At 34.7% G+C, this 24,369-nt stretch overlaps 1 protein-coding gene across 4 annotated transcripts; it reads right to left on the bottom strand.

Moving 5' to 3' along the window:
• Positions 1-1,765: 1,765 nt before the first annotated feature.
• On the bottom strand, positions 1,766-20,099 carry LOC111700429 (CCR4-NOT transcription complex subunit 3). 4 transcript variants are annotated; one of them, XM_023471328.1, is made up of 21 exons: positions 19,948-20,099; positions 18,840-18,937; positions 18,701-18,745; positions 17,717-17,806; positions 17,199-17,354; positions 15,385-15,480; positions 13,108-13,179; positions 12,436-12,582; positions 11,189-11,307; positions 10,228-10,363; positions 9,598-9,656; positions 7,829-8,004; positions 6,982-7,146; positions 6,670-6,734; positions 6,126-6,219; positions 5,522-5,666; positions 4,671-4,776; positions 3,992-4,105; positions 3,784-3,879; positions 3,584-3,631; positions 1,766-3,166 (listed from the first exon to the last, which is right to left on the bottom strand). In XM_023471328.1, the coding sequence occupies exons 1-21, from the start codon at positions 19,970-19,972 to the stop codon at positions 3,116-3,118; spliced, it is 2,103 nt and encodes a 700-aa protein (XP_023327096.1). In that variant the 5' UTR covers positions 19,973-20,099; the 3' UTR covers positions 1,766-3,115. The 4 variants fall into 4 exon arrangements, with proteins under 4 accessions (XP_023327096.1, XP_023327098.1, XP_023327095.1 ...); XM_023471330.1 differs by having other exon boundaries at positions 12,451-12,582; XM_023471327.1 differs by having other exon boundaries at positions 18,701-18,752; positions 18,841-18,937.
• Positions 20,100-24,369: the final 4,270 nt, after the last annotated feature.

Raw genomic sequence — 24,369 nt, 5'->3', positions numbered from 1 at the left:
TACCAGGAATATATGAAAATGCGCGTTAAAAATGTGAATATTTTTCAGGACATTGCACTCAAAAGCTTTAATTCCATTGAAAGTATTTTATTTGATTTACAAAAATTTGATATTTCGTTAATACTCTAACGTGAAACCGATTCTTAAACAAATTGTTTTATCTTGGAGGATTGAACACTTTAAAAAGATAATATTCGAAGGACGAGGATTTTGAGGTGGCTCGGACGAGAAAATGAGGAGAATGTGGCTCGGACTAGAAATTGTTGTGGCTGGTCTTCCTCCCCTCCCTAGAGTGATAACCATCATAAAATAAACTTGAGTATTGCTTTCATGTCGTCTTTCTCCTCCAGTTTTCTGGTTAGCACTATATACTTAATTTCAAACTTTTTTGAAAGGAAAATTGGTTTCACCTTAACTGTTATTATTCAATCAGAAACCCGGTGAAATTAATGCGGAGTACTAATTTAGAAAATGAAAAAATTCTTGTTGACGTTTTCAACAGTTTTCCTTTTCAACGATCGCACCACCTTGTTGGTTGAAATCTAATCCGTGGACTCCTTAAACCTTTGCAAAAAGATTTCTGAACATTTATTCGGTGTCATATCATATCAATTGGACTAACGTTTAAAAGGATTAATCCTTTTCAACAAATATTTTATCAATTGAACTACTTTCTTTTTTAAAAATTACCCTTTATTTAGGTCTATGTATTTTTACAGAAAAAAATGTGGCGCTGCGGCCACAAATTCCTCAAATATCGATGCCAATAATGTGTTTAATGTTTTTTATTTTAATAAAGGTTTATTTAATAATAATTAATTTCTACTTTGTTCACATGTATGAGTGTTCAAATGACTAAAACTGGTTTGTGAACAACTGACTTTCGTGCAATTGTAAGTTAGTCCAATCGATATAGCATCATTTGCTTGACTTGTGAATTCTTTAGTTCATACAGTTTCGAGAATAACCCACTTACAGGGAGTGTAAGCGTATAAAAGAGGGCATGCCTTATCCAACACGGTAACCTTATTATACTATGATTACCCAGTCCTTTCTTTCACCCTGAAAGTTTTTATCCTTTCAAAATTATCTTTTTGACGTTGAAGAGAAACTACAATTAAAAATAATCAATTTTTACAAAGAAGAATTGGAAATCTTGTGCAATCTTGAGATGAAGACCACCCATTTAAGGATACTGATGAGACTCAGCAGGCCAAGTGGAGGGTCACTCTAGAATAACATTAGAAGTCCTTCAGCATTCAGGGTGTTCCAACAAACATGGGAATTAAGAGAAGACTTAAAAATCGTCTTTGATTTTCGATAATTGACTAAGAAAGATTAAATGGACAAACTTCTTAATATAACCCCCGTAAATTTCGAAGGTGTATCAATTGTATACCACAGTTAAGAAATCCCGTAACATGAATTTTTGGTGTTTCAAAAATACATCAAAATTAATAATGTGTGGGACGATTAATAAGTAGTCCCGTATTTCCCATAGTCATTAATACACTCAGCACTAATTCGTAAGTAGTCTAAAATACACCCGCACCCAAATTCAACTTTCTTCTACCTGTAGATTACTCTCCGACAGGGTGAATAATTTATCTTGCATCATTCCTTGCGCTCTAGTTTCGGTAGTCTTGTCAGTATTTTAAACGGGGCCTTAAATTTTACATTTGGTAGTTTAAACCGATTATCTTCAAATCTCTTAATAATATTTTCTGTAAGGTCTCGCCTAATAAAGGAATAATAAAACCTTAAGTAAAATATGCATACACAGACTTTATTCCCATATAAAAAATTCTATATTAATGAGTGAGAGGAGGGGAGAAGGACTGCAGCCGGAGGGGGAGAGGGGGGAGATGTCCCAATAAAACCTGGAATATCTTAATTCCCTTGTCCCTACCCTCTCCAGCAGCGAGAGATTAAAATGCTTCACGTGCGCGATCTCTCGCATTTGTACTTGCAGTACGGAACCGGGTTTGATTAGCAATACAACTACAAGTAAAACTCGGTTATATTGGTAATCAGAAACCGGGTCTAAACGTAAACAAACAACCTTGGAGCCCCTGGCGGCAGAAATAAGTACTGGTTATGATAAATCACAAGTTTGGGGACAGGGAAAATGCTTAAGTAACAAAAGCAATATATTCTTCACAAACACATATTGTAAAAAATGGAGGGGGGGGGGGCAAGGTTGTATCAAGTCCGGGAAAATGAGCAAGGTACGGTGTAACACCGTCCAAACTCCACAGCCAAGTAGAACAATATCAAAATCCTCCGACTAAGCTCAGAAAAAGGTGTTTTCTTAAATATTATTTAAAATAATTATAATTAGGCGGGAACAGGGTTAATCCTTTTTTTGAGCCTCTGGATCATAATCATGGGGAAGTAATTATCACATTGTTTTTTTATACATAGTAATTATGAATTCAACCAACAGATTTAGGAAGCACAGCAGGAATTATCAAAATTAAGAAGAAAGATCTGCATAAATCCTGCCGAGCAACAGTTAAAACGAAACCTCTTAATACTGAAAGGGCTTCAACCCATCTGGATTTCGAAATAGAAACAAAAATGTCGGAAAGACGTGTTTTGAGGTTGGATATTAAAAAAATGGCAGAAAATTAGATAAAAATCTCTCCAGGAACTGTTGAGTTTGGATAAAATGAGAAGAGAGGAGAAGGAAGGCTAAAAATCATGTTGTTGTGAGATGCCTGACTCGCCCAAAAAATCCATTCGGAGATTAATCACTTGTTCTTCTTCTAGAGTCGGTTCCAAGATGTCGGTGAAACTGGTTTTGTACTGAATGTACTCTATGAACTGTTGAAGATGATGAGATGAGACTTGAAGGGGTTTACTGAACACGGGCAGTGTGGAAGAACCTATTTTCAGGGCACGGAACACAATCCTGATACTTGTTAATACAGGAATATTTATATGGGAATTCCGCTGTAGTTAACACATATCACGGCCGCGGTGACGCAGAGAATTGCGTAATGAGATGCGTCACTGTGTTATGAAATGCTGGCAGTTACGCCGGTCAGTTCAAACTGCGTCAAACACACAGCATAACCTGCGTGAAATGAGCAGCGTCAACTGCGTATTTGCGTCAGTTGAGATCCCGGTCCTCTAGAAACCTGTACTCGAAAGTGAACCCCTCCTGAAATAAAAAATGATTACTGAACAAGTTCAAATTATAATTGTTCTATTAGTAAAATGGTGAGGAAAAGGGGGGGGGGTGTCTTGCCAGTCGATGTTCAATTTTTTTCCATAAATCTTTGAACCCCTTTTCCTTCCACAATGTGTAGAGAGGGGAAAACCAAGTTTCGACTTAAAAATTGTATCTTGACAATCCAGATCCGCATCAAAATATATTAAATCCATACCACCATCTTGAAAAGAAAATAAAAAATTTCTTTAAAAAATAAATCTATTACAGTCTTTTTTGGCGGTTTTCTTTCACTGTTTATGTTTTCTCACATTTATTTTGAGGGGGTGACTGCTGAAATGATCAAGAAAATGCACAATGTTATAAATAAACTGATATATTGATACCCATAATAAGAAATATCATTACCTTTTTCCGCTGTCCCCACTTCTCGTAATCAAAGTAGATATAGGTTCCCTGTCAGGAAAAATAAGTTAAAATATCTGGGTGGACTGACGAGTTAAATTCTCCCATTTTCATAACCTTTAAATTTCCCTCATTTTTACGATTAATTGCCTTCTGTCCAACAACAAAATTTATATTTGGCCAACCATAGAACAGTTTTAGACCTGCTCATATTCATCGTTAATGATCTTGGGCTCCTCATGTCTCTGAAACCACATCATGTACTTCGTGTGGAACCTCCAAGATTGCTTTTTTAAGGCCTAAAAACATTAAAATATTATTTTTTTTCCTTTAACCGTGATCGTGAATCATTCGAACTTAATTTATTTTCACAAAAATCTTAAGAAATAAAGGTTCAAATTTTTTGGTTACCTTTGCTGCCAGATACTGCGCTTTCGTCCCCTCCATATAGTAGAAGATAAAGAACAAGGTTTCCGTAGACAATCTCGTGAAAAAGTCTATCGTATCAATGCCGGGGGGCGGGGCCTAAACATTTAAATAATAAATAAATAAATAAATAAAACGTAAACATTATGCTAGTAAGTAGATTTAGACAACAGGAAATTGTCTTTTAAGCTTTGTGTGAAACAATTGTAAAACGCGATTTTCCAATTTTTTTTTTCATTTTCCCCAATAAAATATTTATTTTACGGATACAGGACGTATATCATTCATTCTAGCGCATTTCCCGTTTATTTGTCTTCATAGCCTTTTTTGCTAAAACTTGTTTTTCCGATATTTTGATCAGTTAACCCTTAATATTTGAGAGGTAAGGACAGAGAAGCTTTGTTCGTCTATTTCGGAGATGATCCGGATCCAGGAGACCAAAATATTCCGGATTCGGATCACTGTAACAAACAGTAACAAAGGCAAGAACAAAATATATATTTTAATGAATTCCACCTTGAAAAAATTAACAAAAACGCATCGGAGCAGGTACAGAATTTAAGAACTACGTTAATTTTGCTCCGCTTGGAAAATCTAAATACTCGGATAAACCAAATATTTTTGAACCAAATATATAACCCTGGAAGTAAGTTTTAAACCGAACCTGTGGATAATGTGAAGGTGTATTAACAGGTGTCCTGGGTAGATAAGGTCTTAATCTCTCACTGTCCGAAGGATGTGGGAGATGGTGACAAGCTGCCTCTAGCATACTATAATACAACAGAATAGAGTTAACCAGAATTTAGAGGTATTTTATCCAATAGGTTTTGAATTTGTTGGTAGAAAATACCGACAACTTTCAATATTTGTTCAATAAAAACCGAATTTGCCACTAACAAATTGGCAATAGCAAATTAGAGATCAAATTGGAAGGTAATATCGAAGATGAAACGGGGGTGTACACTGTACACTGTACACTGTACACTGTACATTTTAAGAATTGATTTTAGATGATTTTAGGATAAAGAATAAAAATTTGACACCAAAAGACTACTTTTTTTATTTAAAAAAAAACTTTTTACCAAAAAATAAATTTATATCCTCAATTTAGCAAGTAAAGCTCTAATAAAAAAGCATATACAACTTCTGGAGGATAAAAACGTTTCATAAGGGGGGGGGGCGAGAAATGATTTCTCGAGAAAATATACACCCCTGAGATTAATTAACAGATTAAATAAAAGATTAAAAAACAAATTAGTGGAAATAGAAATTAGAAAAAAAGACTTTACAAAGTCCAATTTTTGTGTCAAGATTGCTGCTCAATACTATGTCTTTCATAACGGAGCTGTCGATACTTAAGATCTCAATTTTATACATTCCTGAGCAAGTAGAGAGTATATAGCGAAAAGCCACTCGTTAACTCTGTGATTACTTTTTTATATAAAGATATTTACGTTCTGTTTTTCTCAATAAAAGTTTGAAGAAGAAAAAAAGAGTCCTATATTCAAATCTTACTTGTACTGAAATTGATGATCCTTGTTAAGAGGAACTGGACCAAGTGGCGCTACCCCCAGTAGAGGCGGTATATGAGCCTCAGTTTTTAATCCAGATCTGCCAATCTCATCTAGCACACCAAACCCACCAATCAATCCAAGATGACCTGAATTTGTTATTAATTAACCTGTTATGGCAAATGAATGTCAATATTGAAAATATTAATAAATTAATTAGTTACACCTCTACTAAAAAAGATGCAATCAGGTGTCAGTATCATGTGTCAACATTTAAATCTAATAATTACCGCTGTCAAGTGTTAGCAATTAAACATACCTTTACCGTTGTCAGGTGTCGGCAATTAAATGTATCTATACTGCTGTCAAGACTCAAGTGTCAGCAATTAAACTAATCATGACTGCATGCGTCAGCAAACAAATCATTTTTAACTGCAGTCAAATTTAAGCAATCAACTAATCATTACTGCTGTCCAGTGTCAGCACCCAACCTGATTGATAACTACGCCTGTCAAGTGTCAGCAACTAACCTGATTGATAACTACGCCTGTCAAGTGTCAGCAACTAACCTGATTGATAACTACGCCTGTCAAGTGTCAGCAACTAACCTGATTGACTGCTATTGCTGTCAGCAATTAAACTTCCACTTGAGAGAGCTTGCTGCGCAAGAGATTTAAGGGAGGATAAGGATTCTGGCAATTCCTAAATAAAATAATGATTGAAAGTTAAGTTAAGGGGGTAGATTTTTGTTGTTTGATTTTAAACAACAACAATAATAATAATAATATTGATCGACTACTAAACTTAATTAAAACCAGACAAGATCATTTGTTACAAGTCCAGTGTGAATATTTTCTATAAAAATCGTTCTCACGTTTTTGAAAATCATTCATTTTCCCAAGAACCTATGTATGTTTACGCGGAGCGACAATTTATTTTTAGTACTTTCTTTGTCGAATTGGAGAAAATAATTGACTTATGGGATAATAAATAGAATGAAAAAACTTATCTTAAAATGTCCAATTTTTTCATTTTACCCCACATTTATCATGAATCCCCCCCCCCCGGGTCCGGGGTGGGTTAAGTCTTAAAATTATACGCCCCTGAAAAATGTTGGAATGAAATGAATTAAATGAATAAATCCGAACTCACTTTGGAAGTTTGTAAATTGTGTAATGTTCCGCCATTGAACTGAGAACTAGGTACATCCCGTACACCTGGATTATTAATCAATCAATCAATCTTTCATCAACTCAGAAATATTTTTATACTGTTCTGAAATCAATCCTAAATTCAATCAGAAAACAACTGCTTATCCAAATTAAGTAAAACTGCATCCACGCTCATTGTACATATCGACTTTTTTGGATTTCCTTTTAACGTTAAAAAAAGGGTTAAATTCAACTTATGAAGAAATAAAGCTGAGAATAAAAGAAATTTACTTTAATAAAAAAGTTAAGTCACCTTGCGACGGGTGAGGATAGGAGCCAGGTGCTGGTAGCCCGGGAGCTCCGCCCAATTCCACGCTCCGCCCACTCCCCGTAGGACTATGTGGTGCAGGCCGGTCTGGGGGCGGAGTAGATATTTCTGCCTCCTGGGTGTCTAGGGGGGCGGAGCATGCAGGATGACCTGACAATCAGAAATATATTTTAAGATTCAAGATCATATTTAAGGTGATTTATCAAGATGATATTTCAAGATTATATTTCAAGGTGATATTTCAAGATGATATTTCAAGATGATATTTCAAGATGATATTTTTTAAGACCTATTTTATCAAAATTATATTTTATTCAGATTATATTTTAAGAGGATATTTCAAGATAATTCAAGATAATATATTCGGATAATATTTTAAGATGGTTTTTAAGATGAAATTTTAAGACGATTTAAGATTGTATTTTAAGATGATATTTCAATTAAATATGTTTGTTTGGCGTTTTATTCCGCCTACTTTTATCCCTGTGTAATGTATATAATAACATATTCTGAATACATGTACCCGTTATTTGTACACCAGACAGTCATGGAAAGCATATTTCTTATTCAAATGCAGTACCGCCTGCAAAGCATGTATAATCATTGGCGGGCCGGGTCGATCCCTTCTCCATTATATTTCATACTCCTTGCCTTCTACCCAATAATGGGAATTTCTGATTCACAACATTACTCTTTAAAACTGGAAAATAATCAATTTTCCAAGAGAAAAACTTAAATATCTCATTAATTCTTGTCCAGGCACAGTTTTATATGATACCATTGTGAATCCGGCACACCATCCCTGTTCCATTAAATCTATAGCAAATCTTACCATTGTGTTGAGCGGTAACAGCAGCAAAGTTGGGTATTATCTGCCCACTAGGGTTGGTTAGGTTGGGTTGGCTACGTCGTAGATAGTTTGGATACGAGGCTAAGGATGGGTTGAGGGCATGAGACTGTGTTACACCTTGCAATCCTGAGCTCGGACTCGTGTTGTTCGGAGATTGACTAAAAATTAAAATATCTTCAGAATAAGTTTTTTTTTGTAGGCTGACGAATTACGACAATTAATTCTCTACATTTACCATCTTACATAAGGAAATAATTCAAATCGATGCATAAATTAAAAGAAATTAAAACGTGATCAAACTTTGTAAGTACTGACTAAAAATAAATGTTTCATGTGAACCAGGGGATTATATTTTTCATGATTACACCTACCCGGCGGCGCAGCAACGAATACAAAATGACGTCAGTTTCGGGACCGCACAACCATATACATTAAACTTTTGGGGAAAATAAATGATTTTCTAAAGGGGGGGGGGGGGAAGGGAATATTTTTTAGGAAAATATACCCCCCTGATGTGAATTAAAATCTAATCTAATATTATTATGCAAATTGAAATATTTATATGCTCGGAAAGAGCCAGTAGAGGATGTTTTTTGTTTACATCCATGTACATTTGTACTTAAATATGATAAAAGGGGTAATGTTACATCGTCTATACGCAATATCCCCTCTACTGAACTTCTGACCTACTAACTATCCGACCTACTGCAATATTGGACATACGCCAGCCGTTTATTTGTGTACTATTTGAGGGTTAGGTTAGGTTAAGACAATTTCTGGGCCGAGCGCTGAGGCTAGGGGGCCGAGCGCCGCGCCTAGGACAGGTTAGGGGGCCGGGTGCTGCGGTCATAAGTCCATATAGCAGCTGTAAAACCACGAGCTAGCAGGTCGGATGTGTAGTATAGCAGATTTGGCGTAGGTCAGAAGTGGAGTATAGCGTATTTGCGTAAGTTGAAAAATACACCACCAAATAATGATATGATGACTGATGAGGGTATGATGATATTTATTTATTATTGGAATACAATTATTATTGCCGAAAAAAAACTTTTTAGAAGGGGGAAAGGGAGGAATGGGAGTTTGTGGTGAAAATGAAAAATCTAATTTCCCACATAAACATTTATTTATTTCATACTCCAATAAGCTTTATTCAGTAATTTAAACAGTAGACAACAAGCCATTTTTACCGATTCATCTGTTTTCCGGAATCATACAATTTACAATCATATAATTTATTTACAATATCCAAACTAGCTAAAGAGTCCAGAGTCAATCAACCCAATTTTAAATTTAACCCAAGCTAAGAACCTTCCCATGGTTCTATCGAGTTATCATAGGACATACAAACAAACAGACAGATATTATTATTATTTATGACAATTTACAACTGTTAACAGTAATTGCTCAGCTCCCCAACTGCTTACAATACCGAGCATTGTGTACACAAAACTGAAATACGACAGAGAAGCCCATTCCTATTCTCCTTAGTTCAACTATCATTGAATATATCCACTCTGTTTGTTTGTATCCTATAAACCTCAAAACGACTGGACCGATTGAGCCCACATTTTGTGGTTGGACCTTACTTGACCCAGGAAAAATTTGTCAATTTTTTCCCGTAAAATTTTGAAAAATTTACGAAAAACATATTGTAAATCCGTGAACTTTTTTGTTAATATTTTATAATGTATACAGGAAGAAATGTTTAAAAAAATAAAAACTGAGAGCCTAGTATAAAATAAAATATTAACCTGAGAGAAAACATGTTCTGAGATGATGACTTAATCGGCGTACTAGACACCTTATTGCCCTGAACAATAAGAATTATATTTCTATCAGTTTTGAGTTTAATACTAAGGATCCAGTTTCTAGAGCCGTCCTATGCAACAGAATTCAGATGAGGATCTGGATTCTTAACTCTAATTTTGAGAAACAAATATTTTGAGGAAATGTAGGGAGGTGTAGGACTGAGGAAGGAGTATATACCTGTGTAGGACAAGGTGAGAAAGGAGTGTTTACCTGTGTAGGAAGGGGTGAGGAAGGAGTATATACCTGTGTAGGAAGGGATGAGGAAGGAGTGTATATCTGTGTAGAAAGGGGCGAGGAAGGAGTATATACCTGTGTAGGAAGGGATGAGGAAGGAGTGTAGTCCTGTGTAGGAAGGGGTGAGTAAGGAGTGTATACCTGTGTAGGAAGGGGCGAGGAAGGAGTGTATACCTGTGTAGGAAGGGGCGAGGAAGGAGTATATACCTGTGTAGGAAGGGGCGAGGAAGGAGTATATACCTGTGTAGGAAGAGAGGAGGAAGGATTGTAGACCTGTGTGAAAGGGGTGAATGAGGAGTGAATACCTGAGTAGGAAGGGATGAAGAAGGAGTATATACCTGCGTAGGAAGGGGTGAGGAAGGAGGAAGAACTGTAGATCCTCCCTTCTTACTAGATTTGCTGTCATCACTCTGCGAGCTTCGATGTCTTCGTTTTAACTCCTCCGGGGCCATACCCAGCCCAGACACTGTATCACTGAAATAAAAAAAATTATAAAGGAATATATTTTCTCGAAAATCATCCCCTCCCCATTTTCCAGTTTACCATAAAAGTCTTGATTGAAATCATTTGTTACTGAATTTATGAAAATAAATAACACTGGTGGGCAGGGGTGTATATTTTCCGAATCAACCCCCTCCCCCGGTCAACCCAACGCAGCCCACATCAAAAGGATTTTTAAAAAATTCTTTTTAATACTTTTTACCCAAAAATTTATTTATTTTACTCATAAAATCAATCTTTTGACGCTCCACGCAAACATAGAACGTCTGAATTATTTTCAAAAGAGGGGGTGGGTAAATGGTTTTTCTCTTTATCGGGAATATTCATAGATTTATTATATTATATTTTTGTTTTTTCTCCCAATACCAAACACAGCATAGACAGGCTTTACCGCGTTACTGTACATTATCTTGTTTACTACCGTTCTTTGAGCGGAAAGTGCGGTATACAGATAAGAAATAAGGATTCAGAAAAAATATTATTAGAATAAAACAATATTCGATATAAAAAATAAATTAATTTCGGGTATATGAATCCAACCAGGGCAAAAAGCTTGCCAGTTGGTGTCAATTTTCTCATTTCTCCCGCCAAATCCTTGAAATCCACTTAATACCTGGAATGTATTCTTGAATATATCTACCCCTGTATACTTGGAATGTATTCTTGAATATATCTACCCCTGTATACCTGGAATGTATTCTTGAATATATCTACCCCTGTATACCTGGAATGTATTATTGAATATATCTACCCCTGTATACCTGGAATATATTCTTGAATATATCTACCCCTGTATACCTGGAATGATTATGGTTGGAGTAAACTGGCTGTCCTAGAATAGGTGAGTTCCCTGACACTGAGTTTGTAGAGCTAGCTGTCTCACTAGCATCAACAGAGGTATGCTCAGGGGCACCAATCTAAACAAACAATTTAATCAAAACGCGCAGACAATGGAACCCTAGGTTCCTAGCTTTAATGGGGCTGTTTACGTAGTTTTAAGTCTACCCAATAATTAAAGAATGGTATGTCCGATTAAAACAAAACCCTTACATTTCCAAATTTATACTCAATTTTTTTCTTTAAAATTCGCTTGTGTACAAAAATAACTTGAACGCATTTCAGCTGTAGGACAACAATTCAAGAATTAAAAGAATCAAACATTTTTCAATCTAGAAAACGACGTTATCTTCCACCCTGGGTTCAAAGGTACAGTTGTGAATCGGACATGTCCCTTCAAATGGTGGATAACTCGAAATCACAATGATAGTCTCCTGGCTAAAAAAATGGACTACATAGTAAATTTTAAAAAACCGCCAATTCTTAAACTGAAGAAATATTTCTGAGTTCAGAAAGCTTGCAAATTACGGTCATATGATTGTTTTTATCCCAAATCTTTGAAATTTTATGCTGAGATCAGATTTCTAAAAAACTCGTTAAAAATTTTCTCAGTACATACCTGTGCATTCATCCGATGCCGTTTTTAATTGATAGTAAAGAGCAAAGAATATTAAACCGAAGAATCATAACCCTCGGTAAGCAAGATGTTAATTTCTATATCGCACGCTACTCACTACGCCATGGTATCGTAAACTCCAGCCTCGAGGACCTTTTAGCGCAAGTTTAAATTAACCATAGACATTTTATTTATGAATGATAACAACCTGATAACTATCAGCGCCGTGTTAATGCTGGTCACAGGGCTTTAGTGCTTGATAATGTTACATTCCTATCATATGTTCAAAAGTTACGTACACATTTATGACCTCAAAATCTAAGTTGCGATTTTAAAAAAAGGAGAACATTGTTTATTTATGTGAAAGTTTTAATTTCAGGATTCGTGCAAGATAATTTGTATTCCACTCCTATGCTTTGATTAAAAAATATATCTTTGATCTCAAGATCTAAATTGTGAAAATTTGAATTTAAGGATTCAATAAATTAGAAGCTTGTTAATATTGCATAGGGTTGCTTACTTCATATATATTGGCATACTCCGTTCGTTCTGATTCTTGGGTTTAATATTCTTTATATAAATGTTTACTTACATCAAGATTACTTACGTCTAACAGCATTTCCTCTAGTCCCTCGATATCGTCGTAAATATACTCGTTCTCCACGAAATCTGGCTCCTGACTGTTCTCTATATAGTCGTTGATGTCCTCCTTAATATCCCGTATCACACCAGATTCAACCTGGTTAATATGCATTTTTTTCATATATATTCATTATAATAAAGCTCTTCGCTAATATTCATATTTATATTTGTTATCAATTTATTATTCAATCAAAAAAACAGATATGTATGTATAACTGTGTGTGTATATATATATGTTAGCTATGGCTGGCCAAACGGCTAGGAAGACTTGGTTTTTTTTTGAAAAACACAGTTACTCTGGGGGTAATAACATTGTTATTCAAATTCGATTTTTTTTTCAAAATTCAATTTTTTTTATTTAACAGGTTTTGGCTTGAAAAAAATAAACTTCGGCTAAAAAAATTCAACTTCAGCTTGAAAATTTGAACCTCGGATTGAAAAATTGACCTTCGGTTTAAAAATTTGAACACACACGTATCCATATTTAAATAAATTGTTTATCCAAACCTTCATTTTCCCCAACAATTTAGCGATATAACACCCCCAAAAAAGATTTCCCCTGAGAGGAAAATGGAGGGAGAGGGGGGAGGGGTCAAGGAAATATATATCCCTGTAGTTTTACCTGGGTATTATCCAGCATCCTGAGCAGGGTTTCCAGCTTCTGAATATGGTCTCGATGTTTCTCAACCCACATCTTAAACATTTATTTAATTTGTTTCTGAAGTACACTTTACAATATCAAACAAGGGTATACAAGGGGATTTTTAATCTTTTAATTTCAGCACACTTAACCCACATATATTCTCTAATAAATTTTAACATTATTGCAATCACGGAGTCCTCTTTCGCAATAAGCATATTTTAGTGCAATTATATGACATACCATTGCATAAAGTTTTAATAAACCAACTCCTGCTCCCCTCCCCTGAGACCGGGGGAAGGCAGGCGGCCTTCTCCTTCCATTGCACATATTGGCTTTTTGTCTTCCGGCAGCCATTAGCCACAACCGTAGCACGGTCATCCATGTCATAACATTTGAGCCTTCCAGCAATTATTGTGTATTTAGAAGATAAATTTAATGCGTTAAAATAGTAATTCTAAAAATCCAGACGCATTACGTGCAAAATCATACCTTTAAGAAATTGTAGAAGTTTATTAAAGATCAAAGAATTGTGTGTTTAGTTAAAAAACTGCTTTACATTTTACAAAGAAATTTTTTTTATCATTTTACACATTTTGGGCACTGAGGCAAATAGTTTGGGGTATTCTAAATAACCTGAAGGTTGCAGATTTCCTCCAAAAAACATTATATTTTGAAACTTTCTCGAAAAATAGTGGAAATTTTCAGTTGAACTTGAAGAGTATGATAATTTTTTTTTTAGTTCATAATTTTTTCAAAAATAAGCCGTTTTGGAGAAAAGTTTTTATTATATTTTGGGGAAAAATAAGTTGGCAGTTTATATTTACCTGACTCATTATTATTTTAATTTAAAACGAAAATAAATTTTTTAATATATCTCTTTTGCATGACGTCGCTAGATTTTTGAAAATCACAATTTCATGCACTGAGCCATGAAATCGTAATAATTGTCGGAAGACTCAAATGTCGTAGCATGGAAGACTGTAAGGTTGTGGCTCATGGCTGCCAAAAGACAAAAAAGCTAAAATGTAGCATGAAAGGGAAAATTTTTGTCGCTTATTGCCGCATGAGTTCCCTCGCTCCCCCTGAAGAATAAGAAAAAAATCGAGGATAGACTTCTATACCAAATATTTAATTTGTTTATCTGAAGAGACTGTAGACGTAATTTTAAATGACATTTCATCTAAAGAGGGGCAGAGGATACGCACAATTTTAAACGGTCAAAGGCGTACTGGGGGAGGGCCTGTGTACCGGGTACCCCCCCAGGCCACCCCGGCCTAATATATCATTATTTTTTTGGCATTCCCTTTCTTATTAACGGACAATTTGTCCATTCAGATAATTTCTCAAACTCTTAATATTTTTTAGGTATTTTTTTTCGTAGTACGTTTTTCAAGGGGTGAACATCAAACGCTGGTACGTGAGACAAAAAAAAACTCATGACGCGCTAAAAGATCACCCCTCTTGGCTAAACCTTCAGTACGCCCCTGTAAACACTTGAACGTCCAATATGAGCAACCATTAGAGAAATATCGTAATTTTTCAATGGGAAGAAGAAATTATCTTTGTCAATTTTTTTCTCTTTGTCCTCTGCAATCCTTCAAATCAGAGAAAGAACAATTTTTAGACACAAAAACTACATCTTCGGCGTTATCGCTCAGAAAAAGGGAACCGTTGTAAATCAGACATGCCCCTAATGTCGTGCATTTGAAATGGCAACGACAGTTCCTTTAAGAAAAGAAGCAATCTATGAAGGGGAAGATATCTCAAGAAGCCAAATATTCTCATATTTCAATCATGAACGCAAAGGGGAAGGAAAATCTGCCGCAAATAATTGAAAATTATTAACTTGAAGAGAATTCATTACTAGTGTCTCAATTTTTAACGTGGAATGTCCGATTAACAACAGTAGCATTGACAGCTTTGTTTGATAAAAAATGAATGAGATATCCACATTCTTCTCTTTGAATCTTCAGTCTTGTGGATTTCTACAATGCACTATCAGTGGAAACAAAAAAGATATATTGACTCGCTGAAAATGTCACAAAAGTGATCTTCCAGCGAAAAAAAATCCAGTAATCCAATAATCCAGTCAGAATAAAACACTTTAAGCTAAAAACAAATAATTTAACATGTAAAACTAAGAAACGACATCTTCACCATATTTAATCAAATGTAGGTTTTAAAAGTACTGTTGTGAATAGGACATTCCCTCAATAAATGGGCGGTCAGTCCCCCCCCACACATAACTCTATTTACCTGACATTCTTCCAGTCTTGCATTATCCTCATTTCTTCCTTTTTTCCTCTTTCCTCCACAATTCAAGGATTCTATCTCAGCTTCAAATTGATCAACCTGTAGAATAAGATTAATTAATTCAATAATTTGTTGTTTAAATTCAACAAATATTCAAAGGATAAGGGGCCATGGTTATAAAAATTGAGATTGAAAATCGAACTTTTGCATGCAGCCTTTCTTTAATTGTAGCCCTCGACACAGATCTCACAGAAAATGTGGGATATGAGGTCATTAACCTTCATTAAAAACCAAGGTTTCGCCAAAAACAACTTGCACCTAATACAATACTCCGATCAATTTAAATTTTTTACAAAATTCATAATAAACCATAGAACCTATACACCAAAAAAATGTTTATAACCCCTTTCGTGTGTCATCCTAAATATATCTACAGGGGAAATAACTATTTTCAAAGTCCACCCCTTGATAAAGAACGTTTTATTATAAGAAAAGATTCAACAGCAAAAAAAATCGATTATATATAACATAATTCCCCTAGAACTGGAGCATTTCTATCATGAAAAGAAATAATAAAATCTGAATTGTGCTTGGTTCGCTATTTAATTAATATGCAGGCAATCCACAACATTTTTGCTTCCTAGATACGGATCCAAGCAGGGAATAGGAATAAAGGGAGAGGAAATGTCGCTGGTCTGGCATGAGAAAGCCAGTCGCAATGCTTTGCAGAAGAGTTCGGTATTACACACGCACACTCTTTTGGTACAGACTCACAACATGACTACAGTCAAGGAAATTGCAGAACAATGTCGTCAATCATAATTAAGCTTAAATAACGAGTGGGTCAGAGTTCAGAGTTCAATGCGCACCTGTTAAATTAAGGCCTACTTGCATGAGGCATTATTTTTAACTAATTATCTTGTCAATAATATCTAGGTCATACGGTAAATATAATTAATAAATCTTATTGTCGGATTTAAATTTAAAGGAGTGTCAGACTTTTTCCAATTAAAAAAATACATCTCAAGTAAAAATCTATTAGGACGAAATAAGGTTTAAAATTGATACGAGAATAAAGTTACATTATTTAACACACGTGCCTTATTAAATGTTAACTTTAGAATAATAACAGTGTACGTTACAAGGTTAAAATATTGCAAGCTTTAAGTAATAATCAAACGGATTAGTTTTGGGGCAATAATTACCAAGTTTACAGTTAAAAATTATCATACATTTAAAAACTTTATTCCACACAAAAGAAGAAAGAATCCCGGGATTTATTTTACTTCGCAACGTTATCCATCATCATTTGAACAGGAAATTAATATTTTTAAGTTGTGTTACATATTAAAATGGATCCTGCACTACTCTATATCCCAAATTTTGGGACAAAACAGAATTTAAGAAAAATGAGCAACAAAATGTATACGACTAAGAGACATTGGCATGCAGAAAATACAAGGTTCCTTAGCTATTATCTGCGTATTTTGTCCGAGCCGAACATGTTCATAAAAATTTAATTTAACTATACATGAAAGGAAACAGAACGGAACTAGCTCAGGCGCGTACACAGGATTTTAGCCAGGATGGGGGGGGGGGGCAGCTACTGAACTAGCTTATACAGTACACACAGTAGCATGGAATATTTGTCTCGTTATCATAATTTAGTTTTTGTTTTCCTTTCACTATTTAAATTTTATATATCTAAATTTTAGATCTTCAGTAAAGACAAATTAGTGAAAAAGTTAACAGTCTGAGTATATAAATTTGTAAAACTAACCGAACATCTTTGTGTACACTTAACCCTGATATTGTACCTGGATGTTTAGGGTTTCTATACAGGAGTTGAGCCACTGAATTACTTCAGCTCGTTCTCGTTCTGCAGGATCCAGACGCATTGACGCCGTTAATCCTTCTTTGCTGTACGCTTTCGTTTTCGTCTCGCGCTCCACTACTTTGAACCTCTCCATTTGCTGAAAAAAATGTCAGAAATGATATTTTTTGAATTTCTATTTTATTATATCTGTACTTTTTCTTTAAAAAAAGAGAGTTAAGTGTATGTACATTCTCGGCCCCCTAGAATGTCCTAGCCGCAGCGCTCGGCCCAGAAAGTGTCTTAACCTAACCTAACCCTAAATAATACTAAATAAATACTAATCTATTAATTTCGTCATGTACAAAATTGATAGGAGGGGGGGTGCCTGGGGGCGGGGTCTAAAAGTCGTTCACTAGGACAGACCCAAAATAAAAATTACATGATCACAGAACACATTTAAAAGAGGGAAATAAAACATGGGGCGGGGGACAGGCTCATTTATTTTTAGAGGTTTTTTACCGTTTCTATTAGTTTCCTGTTCTCCAAGAGAATCGTCTTGTCCTTGATTTCTCCTGAGGTTAGCCATGATTTTATCTGATCTCGTAATCTCTATACAACATAGATCATTCATACAAAACTCTCTTCTAATATCAATAATCTGATGCAGGGGTAAATATGCTTTTAGAAAATTTCAAAAATTAAAATTTGCTTAAGCAATATGTATGCAAGAATATCTTCTCAAAGTGAAAGAAATAATTTGATTGAGGATTAACATTTGTGTAGGGACCAGATTTAATGAACAGCGATAAATAGTTCAACCACGTATCATCGGTTCAACCAGTTATCTTGTGCGCCGGGTCAAGGCTAAGAAAGTGGTTAATTTATTTTGACTCAAAAAGCTGATCAGACAAAGTATAGCGCAAATAACTACTGATTGATGTGGTTTTGACGATCAATGATACCTTTGATTAAAAAAAATCAATTTACTGGTAAAACGTTTTTTTTTCCATGGATCATCTAATTAATGCTCTTCGCTCTATATTTGTTAGCTATAGCAACAGCTTGACCGAATTGGCTGAAATTTTATAAGAAAACCCTCAGTTTTAAAAATTCCACAGGTGACGGCGAGCACTTCAGGTAGTTAAATATTTGAGATAGTTTAAAATTCAATTTTAATGGGTTTAATTCAACCAAAGCACACAAATTTTAGAAGATAATTCTCCTGATAGAAATATAAAGAAAATCAACAAGTTGAGTGGAGGAGGAAACCTCCCAAGTTCTTTAATATGAACTAATGGCGGAGCCATTATTGAATATTTAAATAATCCTGATTATTCCACCATTATTAAAAAGTGTTCCAAACACGGGGCTTCTCCCTCACACTGCTCTGGAATGATTTGGATAAGGGTGGTAGGGCAAATGAGGTTTTAGGCGTGTGAAAAAATAAAGGGGGGAAGGGTTAAGACGGATATTAAATTATTTGTTTAAAGTATGAATGAATTCCTGAAGCTTCTTAATCTCCTTCTTGAGATCCTCCTCGTACTTTTCCTGTAACGTTACAAAAAACGTACTAACTATATTCCAAAGGGTAGTACTGAACGTTAAAAATTACAAGATGTTACGTTAATAATTTCATTAATACCTTCTGATTCTGATTTGACGCGTTGTGGACTTTTGTCCAGGTTTCCTCAAATTTTTCAACACCTTCCGTCACCTTTTTCAGGCATCTGTCGATTTCGGCTGAAATAAAGCAATTAAAATTTTAGATCTAAGAAGACGACTAAAATGTCTTGGTTCAAACCTGGGTCTGCAACATTTTTTAATCAGAGTCTGTCCTAGTGAACGATTTTTGGCCCCTCCAGGCCCCCCCCCTCCTATCAATTTTGTACATGACGAAATAAGAAAAATAAGTATTTATCTAATATTATTTAGGGTTAGGTTAGGTTATGACACTTTCTGGGCCGAGCGCTGCGGCCACAGGTTAGGTTAAGTTGAGACACTTTCTGAAGATCCATGTACAAAATTGATAGGAGGGGGGGGGGCCTGGGGGGGGTCCGAAAATCGTTCTCTAGGAATATACCATTTACCTTTGATTAAAATTATTTTCAACATGATATTGATATTTGTGTAATAATAAATACAGCGTTGGATTGGGATAAGAAAATTTCTGGGCCGAGTGCTGTGGCTATGACAGGCTAATGGATCGAATACCGCGACTAAGGAGCACAACGCTATACACCAAACAATAGCCATGTGCTAAATATGAGTTTCATGTTGTTCAAAATGTATGAGAAGGGGGGGGGATTGTCCAAAACTAGGATATTGAGAAATTTTCGAATCCTGATAGCTGAATCTGAAGATTCTGTAGAAGAATGGCTTAACTTTAAGAAGAAAAATAATAGGTACACACAGGCACAAAGTTTGACCTAAACAGCAAGAATCACGTTATTCAGTGAACTTCTTTTAAGATCCTTGCACTGTTAACAGTCGTAGCTTATGACTTTTAGTATTAATAATATTCCACAGCTTTATGGGTACCACGTACTTCAGTAAAAAAAAAAAAAAATAATAATTTTAGAACCGTTGCTAGATTTTAGATGGTGGCGCTCCCTACCCTCAAAATAAAATTACAGTGAATCAGCAACAAATAATTATTTATATAGATTAAAAATCTTAAGTTTTCAATTTTGTTTAAAGATCCTGGCAAAGTAAAAACTTAAAATAATAATATGGATCAATTATTTAATTACCTTGCAACTTTCGAGCACCCGCCATCGCTATGAGAAACTCACAATAAATATTCTGTACATAATTCAAATCACAAAGTTTAACGATTGTTCACTCGAAAGGTCTGAAATGAAAAAAATTAGAGAGTTGTCAGTGTGTTTTCGTGAATCTATGGCAGGCGAGAATAAAATATTGCCGTAGCACAACCTACGCTTGCGTTAAACGCACTTTTAATTAACTGTTATATTTTAGGATTATGAGATATATGAATCAATTAATCATGGCCGAAAATTAAAAATGAAAAGAAAAAAGGGTGATTTGTACCCCGTTGTATCATTAGGTAAAGCTAAATAAAAATAAAGAAACAGTATGGCGGAGTAATACGGTTGTCAGTAAAAGTTTAATTCTGCGCATGCTCAGATTAAGTCCTGATCAGCTGATAATCTGTGACACTCCGGAGAAAACGTAAATGAACTCTACCCAAAACTATTTTTGTAAATAGATTTTGTTGAAGAACTCCTTGTTAAAATTATTTCGGTGTTTCATTTTATCTTCGGCTTTGGAATCATCTGTAGTTCACATGAACACCAGGTTTACATGTTTGAGCATCTACCGCTGTAAATGTCGTCGTCAAGGTTCGACACAAAGGATTTCTTTTTAAGAAAATAAAATGATTGCGGCATTTGTCCAGAAGTCATTTAATGATAAGGAAAGGAAGCTGCCCTCGGTCTCGAGGATCTCAAGAGTCTCAAGGATCTTTAAGAGTTTAGAGTCATCTTTTAACTATCGAATCTCAAAGACGATATTCGAATGTTGTCTCTAATTCACTTGTTTTTTTACACTACATGTAAGTACGTAAGTTTTCAACGTAGTTGATAAGATTATGAACTTTTCAAAAATGTGGTCTTTCATTTCTCTGCATTATATATTCACGGATATTAAACATTTTAACAGTTCTGTTGAATTATAATAAACTGGAATCTGGACAGCTTTCTCAATAGCTTCGTCAATTTTGACTATGAAAAATGATAGACCACTTTTTGTAAATCCCGCAACTTGAACTTTACAGCGTTAATGTTTGTAGTACTTTAAAATAATGTGTTTACACTTTAAACGAAATACGGCCCCGTAAAAAAGATAATATTATAGAAGTCGTCATTTAATTCCCAAGTTTATTGGGACACCCAGGCGCGCACCTAGGGGGGGGGGCAAGATCCACCCTCTTTTGCAATTTAGAGATTCATGAATTCCTGGCAAAGGGGGTTTGTTAAGTATTTTTAGATATTTCCATTATAATTGTTCTGCCACTTATTATGATAAATCTTTAATACTGTGTACAAAGCTATTAAATTAATCCTACATGTTCACCGCAAATATTGTGTGATGTGTCATAATAAAAAAAATATGTTTCATTTAAGTCATGATTTTTTAATGAAAGGCATTTCATGTCAATGTCTAAATACAATGTACATATTTGATTTATGGATATGTATGTAAATTGTAAAATAATTAATATTGTGATTTATATTAACCAGAATAGATTTCTTTTTTATTTCATATCAAATGTGTTGACTTACTGAATATCCGGTTGGTAGCGTTTAAGTTTTTTTTTATTGTTTGAGTATAATGCACATTTTTCTAAATATGTTTAGGGGGAAAACAAATTTTTTGCGCTTCGCGCCACATTTTTTCATCTTGCCCCCTAACAAAATGTCTGGTTGCGTGCCTGGGGACACCCTACCCTGTAGTACATATATCATTTCCATTCCTAATCTTTGGACTATAGAGAACTTATATCAATGACATGAAACTGGGCAAAATCCAGTCATCTCCTCTTTTTCCACATGGTCACAATCTATCTAAAGTACATGACATGGCATCTCAGTATTTGTTCACTGTAGCTCCTCTCAAGAATGTATATAAACGAATTTTCACAGGACGAAAATCATGACTAATTTTAAAAATAAGGTTTGTTTGGGGACCCTTTTTAGCATGCATATTTCTACACTAGCTACACAAATATACCCCAGTTGCTATGAATCTCCTCTACATTTTGTTAACTACAGGGTGTCTAAAAAACGGCGAATAAGGGTCTCCAGACTTCTTTGTAATTTGATTTTCAAGATTGAGACCATTTTTAAATAACGTAAAGTTTCTGATTCAATGCCCAATTTTAGGCTTGTAGATCTACAAATGACAATTTATAGTCTCCTACTGTCTACAGTTTCCAGCTGCAGAGTCAGTAAATTTGGTAAAAATTAGATAATCTCCATTTGCTCAATTTTGTGCAAACGGAGATTATCTTTTACTTTTTACTCGCTCCAGTTGTAAAGTTTAGGAGCCTATAAGATTGTTATTTTTATATCTACAAGCCTAAACTTGAGCTCATCAAATCGGAAATTGTACGTAGTTTTAAAATTGTTCTCAATCTTAAAAATCCGATTAAAAACAAGCCTGTAGATCTGGATTTAGATCTTATTCAAAATATCCACTATTAGCAGCAAGACACTTTTGTGCCCTTGATCCAACTTCAAAAATAGCCTTTTGAGAGACAGCAGGGTACAGCCTCTACAGGGCAGCTATTTCGCTCCTGATGTAAGATGTTGACCTCAAGTTTGTAAAGTGAATGAACGTTGGAAACTTTAGGAGCCTAAACAATTGCTCTTTTTAGATCTACCAAGTCTAAAATTGGATTCATGAAATCTGAAATTGTATAGTACGTAGACATTAAAAGTATTCTCAATCTTGAAAATCCGATTACAAGTCTGTAGAGTGTAGACACAAAAATTCAAAATTGTGCAAACGGAGATTATTATTAAATCGAAAATTTTACGTATATTTTAAAAATGGTCGCCATCTAAAAAAACCTATTACAAACGAGTCTGTAATACCTTAATCCCGGTTTTTTTTAGACACCCTGTATAAGTTCTTCAAAAGTATTTCTTTTTTCTTTTCTTATTTATTATTTATGATGAATGAATGTCTGAATATGGCTTGAAGTATAATTATCCTGTTGTGACAGATAGAGGATAGAACCTGGGGAAATTAGGAAGAAAGAGATGAACATGTTTGTCATTTTCCTAAAGGGACTTAAGACGTAATTTCTAGTAAGCCTCCATTCAACGGTACTCTTTGTTTGATTAAAGATGAATGACATATTATGATATTATTATGTTTAATTGTGGCTTCTACTGGGAAAGACCTTGGTTAGTAGCGCAAAATATGTTTTTAGAAAAGCATTTTGATTTTAGAAGAACATTATGCTTTTTGGAGAACAATAGGATTTCGAAGAACATTGTGAGAAGAACATTATGTTTTTAGAAGAGCTTTATGTGTTTATGTTTTTAGAAACAATTTTCATTTTTTGTAAGAAATTTGTTTTTAAGAAGAAATTTTCTTTTTTTTTCTTTATACATTCTTCAGACTTCCGTCTTCATACAATCTCCAAACTACATTCTATATACATTCTCCAGACTTCCGTCTTCATACAATCTCCAGACTACATTCTTTATACATTCTTTGGACTGCATACTGTATACGTTCTCCAGACTACATTCTCTATACATTATCCACACTACTTTCTTTATACATTCTCAGGACTACATTTTTTATACATTATTTAAACATTCTCCAGGCTACCGTCTTTACACAATCTCTAGACTACATTCTTTATACATTCTCCAGACTACATTCTTTATTCATTTTCCGGACTACATGCTTTATACATTCTCCAGACTACATTCTCTATATATTCTCCAGACTTCATTCTTTATACATTCTCCAGACTACATTCTTTATTCATTCTCCGGACTACATGCTCTAAACATTCTCCGGACTACATTCTCTATATATTCTCCAGACTACATTCTTAATTCATTCTCCGGACTACATTCTTGATACATTCACCAGACTTCATTCTTTATAAATTCTCCAGACTACATTCTTTATACATTCTTCAGACTTCCGTCTTCTTACAATCTCCAGGCTACATTCTTTATACATTCTTCAGACTTCCGTCTTCATACAATCTCCAGACTACATTCTTCATACATTCTTTGGACTGCATTCTGTATACGTTCTCCAGAATACATTCTTTATACATTCTCCAGACTACATTTTTTATGCATTCTCCAGACTACATTCTTTATTCATTCTCGATGCTTTATATATTCTCCAGACTACATTCTCTATACATTATCCACACTACATTCTTTATACATTCTCAGGACTACATTTTTTATACAGTATTTATACATTCTCCAGGCTACCGTCTTTACACAATCTCTAGAATACATTCGTTATACAATCTCTAGACTTTATTCTTTATACATTCTCCGGCCTGCATTCTGTATACATTCTCCAGACTACATTCTTTATGCATTCTTCAGACTTCATTCTTAATATGTTCTCCAGACTAAATTCTCTACATTCTCCAGACTACATTC

This window comes from Eurytemora carolleeae, unplaced genomic scaffold (genome assembly GCF_000591075.1).
Source record: "Eurytemora carolleeae unplaced genomic scaffold, Eaff_2.0 scaffold382, whole genome shotgun sequence".
Taxonomy (NCBI): domain Eukaryota; kingdom Metazoa; phylum Arthropoda; class Copepoda; order Calanoida; family Temoridae; genus Eurytemora; species Eurytemora carolleeae.
This window is presented reverse-complemented; position numbering and strand designations above follow the sequence as displayed.